The sequence below is a fragment of the Triticum dicoccoides genome, chromosome 6A (genome assembly GCF_002162155.2).
Source record: "Triticum dicoccoides isolate Atlit2015 ecotype Zavitan chromosome 6A, WEW_v2.0, whole genome shotgun sequence".
In the NCBI taxonomy this organism is placed as follows: domain Eukaryota; kingdom Viridiplantae; phylum Streptophyta; class Magnoliopsida; order Poales; family Poaceae; genus Triticum; species Triticum dicoccoides.
Genome location: NC_041390.1, coordinates 472,314,117 through 472,319,108, shown reverse-complemented (window position 1 = coordinate 472,319,108; position 4,992 = coordinate 472,314,117). Strand labels below are relative to the sequence as shown.

Below are 4,992 nucleotides of genomic sequence, written 5' to 3'. Positions count from 1 at the left end.
GGTCCACCGGGTGGGGCCACCCATCCCGGAGGGCCCCATGGGCTGAAGTGGGGAGGGGAACCAGCCCATAGTGGGCTGGTGCACCCCCTTTGGCCCACCCCATGCGCCTAGGGTTGGGAACCCTAGGGTGGGGGGCGCCCCACCTGGCTTGGGGGGCACTCCACCCCTTGGCCGCCGCCCCCCTAGGAGATCCCATCTCCTAGGGCCGGCGCACCCCCCTAGGGGCCTATATAAAGGGGGGAGGGAGGGGCAGCCTCACCCTTGACTCTTGGCGCCTCCCTCTCCCCTGCTACACCTCTCCCTCTCGTAGAAGAACGACGAAGCCCTGCTGCGGTGACTGCTGCATCCACCACCACACCGTCGTGCTGCTGGATCTTCATCAACCTCTCCTTCCCCCTTGCTGGATCAAGAAGGAGGAGACGTCACGCTGACCGTACGTGTGTTGAACACGGAGGTGCCATCCGTTCAGCGCTAGGATCTCCGGTGATTTGGATCACGTCGAGTACGACTTCCTCATCCCCGTTCTTTGAATGCTTCCGCGCGTGATCTAGAAAGGTATGTAGATGCAATTCGATCACTCATGCTAGATGAACTCATAGATGGATCTTGGTGAAACCGTAGGAAATTTTTTGCTTTCTGCAACGTTCCCCAACAGGAGCGGCCATCGGTGAGACCGGATGGTGATGAGAGAATAAGGTGTGAACGAGGTTTGAGCGGTAAGAGGGGGGGGGGTTGGAGGATTTAGGACGTCTCGCCCATCTCCGGTGCTTCCCCAAGCATGCATGTGAGGGACACACATGGCTCGCTCGAGCCTGGATCCAAAAAAACAACCGATCAACTGTTCCTCCTCACGCAGGCCCATGAGTCCTTTGTGTTCTTTGTCATACAGTCCCAACAGAAAACACAGGCAACCAAACTGGCGACCTAACTCTATTTGTCTAGGGCTCGTGAACGGCACAGCTGCAGCCCCGCCGCTGACCACTGCTAGGGACTTTTGGTTCCCTCGCCTCCAGCTACCATATTGGCATTGCGAGGTGGGGGGACCTCGCATCTTCAAGAGTTTCATGTTCTTCGTCAGCGTCTAGTGATCTTTGTATTTTGTGAAAACAAAAGTACTCTCGTTCTTTTGGCTGTGCCATGAGGTTAGAGAATTTTCTATCCTCGTAGATTCGGTTATTCAGATATGATGAGTTCATGTTAGTGTGTCAAGCCTTTTTTTGCTGGTTTGATTCTTTATGGAGGTGAAATATTTCATCGACACCATGGTGAAGATATCGTATTTTGACGTCCTGCACTTCTAGGGGGATCATCCCCAGCCCAAGTACGTTTATCAATCAAGACTTCTCATCTTCTGGGATGGGTGACTCAAGGCACTTTCAAAAACCATTATTGACAATATTCGTGCGGATGGAAGAGAGACAATATCATTGCTTCAGTCCAATTGCAGCCTCTTTACCAAAGTCTCTGAAGAATTTCTTCTAGCAGAGATTAATACCACCAAGAAGGTGTTTCCAAGGGATTTTATTAGTTATATGAGTTACTTTCTATTTTCTTGGATCTTAAATTCAAATCAGTGTATCTGTGATTGTTATGAATATGAATAAAACTACAGGTGTTTTTTTTTAAAACTGACGAAAACTATACACGCATACTTAGCTACAGGTAGCCTACCAAACACGTCCATAGTGAATTGACGGAGGCAGCTCACTTAGGCAAGGCAAGTGGAGAAGATCTTCTAAAAAAGAGGGCAAGTGGGGAAGAAAATAAAGTAGATGGTTGGTAGGTGATCTGACCCACCGCAAAAAATGGGGTTTGGTGGCGAGGAGGGCTTCAGCAAAGGGCTGCAGCACAGGTTGTGCAGTCCCGCGCTCTCACCAGCAACACTCATGCACGACCTTGCGGGCCCTCCGCCCCTATAAATTGCGCGGCCGGGATCTCCTTACAGCACCGTGCATACATTCGACCTCTTCCTTTCGGTTCTTCGGCCTCCTGAAGAATAGCATCAGCACAACTGCACAAGGTTAGCTTCACCGCGTCCTGATCGTGCTTCGATCATCCATGTCTAATTTATCTTCTACTTTTTCATCATACGTGGCTCGCTTAATTACTACGTAGCTTTGTCGTGATGAAAACATGGCTAGTTAGTTAAAAAGAGAGAGGTGAAAGGGGTTGGTAGGTGGGTGGGTCGCTGTATCCGGCCGGCGGCGCCACGCCCAATAATTGTGCTCCGGCTCCTCGTCGGAGTGGCCAGCCTGGTGTATCCGGGCGTCGGGGTGTGGTCGTCGTGGCGGCGTCGTCACTTTGCTATGGATCTTTTGTTTTTCCGTATGTGTCGTCCTCACGGCGGTTCTTGCTCTTGGGCTGCTGTGTGGCCGGGTGGATGTGTACACTGGGTCGCCGTCGCCGGCTGATGTTGCTTCTCATGGCGACGGCGGCGGCGGTTTCTCTTCTGGCGCAGGGTTGATTGGTTGTTGCCAGGCCTTTTTGACGTGGTCGGCCGGGGATGGCGGATCTGAGGCTCGCCAGGCACCGAGGCACGGGGTGGTCCTCGGCCGATGGGCCACAGTGAGATGTGCCCTTTCTTCGGATCTTTAAAGCTTCGATGCGATGGCGTCCGGCGGGTCTTCGGCTCGTGGCTCTCGTCGCTCCTTCCTCCGACGGCGGCTTTGACGGCGTGTGGAAGACGGCGGTAGATTCAGGATGGTTCAGCAATCACCCCCCTCAGGGGCCTGTTTGTTGTTTTTCTTGTTTTGGGGTGTTTTTCTTGTTGTGCCTGGACGTGTAGATTAGTCATAAGAGTTCTCATCTATAATGCTCTGTAGCTGGGACAGTACCGTGATTTTGTGGCACGACTCATATGCGTTTGATTCTAATCGTTGGATTTTCTTCCATTCGCAGAGCATCGCTAGCACGGAAGAAATGGCGGCCGAGACGTTCCTCTTCACGTCCGAGTCCGTGAACGAGGGCCATCCCGACAAGCTGTGCGACCAGGTCTCCGACGCCGTCTTGGACGCCTGCTTGGCCCAGGATCCCGACAGCAAGGTTGCCTGCGAGACCTGCACCAAGACCAACATGGTCATGGTCTTTGGCGAGATCACCACCAAGGCCACCGTCGACTACGAGAAGATCGTGCGCGACACCTGCCGCAATATCGGCTTCATCTCTGACGACGTCGGTCTTGATGCCGACCATTGCAAGGTGCTCGTCAACATCGAGCAGCAATCCCCTGACATTGCCCAGGGTGTTCACGGACACTTCACCAAGCGCCCTGAAGAGATCGGTGCCGGTGACCAGGGCATCATGTTCGGCTACGCCACCGATGAGACTCCTGAGCTGATGCCCCTCACCCACATGCTCGCCACCAAGCTTGGAGCTCGCCTTACCGAGGTCCGCAAGAATGGCACCTGCGCCTGGCTCAGGCCTGACGGAAAGACCCAGGTCACCATTGAGTACCTAAACGAGGGTGGTGCCATGGTGCCTGTTCGTGTGCACACCGTCCTCATCTCCACACAGCATGACGAGACCGTCACCAACGACGAGATTGCCGCAGACCTCAAGGAGCACGTCATCAAGCCAGTGATTCCTGGGAAGTACCTCGATGAGAACACCATCTTCCACCTGAACCCGTCTGGCCGCTTCGTCATCGGCGGACCTCACGGTGATGCCGGTCTCACCGGCCGCAAGATCATCATCGACACCTACGGTGGCTGGGGAGCCCACGGCGGCGGCGCCTTCTCTGGCAAGGACCCGACCAAGGTCGACCGCAGTGGTGCCTACATTGCCAGGCAGGCTGCCAAGAGCATCATCGCCAGTGGTCTCGCACGCCGCTGCATTGTGCAGATCTCATACGCCATTGGGGTGCCTGAGCCCCTGTCTGTGTTCGTCGACTCCTACGGCACCGGCAAGATCCCCGACAGGGAGATCCTCAAGCTCGTGAAGGAGAACTTTGACTTCAGGCCTGGGATGATCAGCATCAACCTGGACTTGAAGAAAGGTGGAAACAGGTTCATCAAGACCGCTGCTTACGGTCACTTTGGCCGCGATGATGCCGACTTCACCTGGGAGGTGGTGAAGCCCCTCAAGTTCGACAAGGCATCTGCCTAAGAACAAGAAATCACATTGGGGTTATTCTTGGTCTGCTGCCTATCAAGTTCGACAAAGGCGGGATCCTTTTGCTCCTGGGAAGTAAGAAGAAGCATTCGACATCACCGCGACGTGCTACACTGGTCGTGCCGTCTAGTGATCAGTGCTAAGTTTTCTTACTGGTGTATCATTTCATATATTTTTCCTTTTCTTTTTGAGTGTGCTGAAACTGCTGAGTGATGTGCAATTTGCTCTGTCACTCCGTCACTTTCACTTTTCATACTCTGTTTTGTGTAGTTTCCCCTCATAATGCTCTTTCTTCCAGAGTCTAAAGAGCCATGTTGTGTAGTTCCCCTCATAATGCTCTTTCTTTCAGAGTCTAAAGACCCATGTGTAATTCTATTGCCCTATTGTTCCCAAATTGTCATTCTTCTAAGCAGTACTGTACTTTATCTACTGTTCAAGGTTTTTAATCATGGTTTGTGCAATTGGTAAATGTAAGCCCAACTCAAGCAAAAGTGGTTTGATGGGATCTGGATTTATACTGCCAGTCTTTTTGATTCACTTGACACTCTTGACCCACGCTATGGCTCTCAAATCATCCTATACATTGATCGGATTTGGTGTAAGCTGCAGTCCACTCACCTTGCCGTGCCGCGTTTTGTCGCAGGTCACTCTTATGCCTGACTTTGGTTGGAATTGTTTGCTGGTCATTGTGTGATGGGCTGGTTGTCCATATGGCCTGCCCAGCCTGAGGTCACTCTCCTTTTTTTTCCTGCTAGATTTAGCCGTGACAGCAGGAGCAGTTGGCGGCCAACACTCACATGTCATCATGTATGAAGCAAAACCAATGCTCCTGGTACACATGTATAAGGTACTGACTGACAAAACTGTGAGTGCATGATATAT

At 52.5% G+C, this 4,992-nt stretch overlaps 1 protein-coding gene across 1 annotated transcript; it reads left to right on the top strand.

The window, feature by feature from the left end:
- Positions 1-1,864: 1,864 nt before the first annotated feature.
- Positions 1,865-4,556, top strand: LOC119317352 (S-adenosylmethionine synthase 2). Its single transcript, XM_037591787.1, has 2 exons — positions 1,865-2,020; positions 2,899-4,556. The coding sequence occupies exon 2, from the start codon at positions 2,920-2,922 to the stop codon at positions 4,102-4,104; it is 1,185 nt and encodes a 394-aa protein (XP_037447684.1). The 5' UTR covers positions 1,865-2,020; positions 2,899-2,919; the 3' UTR covers positions 4,105-4,556.
- Positions 4,557-4,992: the final 436 nt, after the last annotated feature.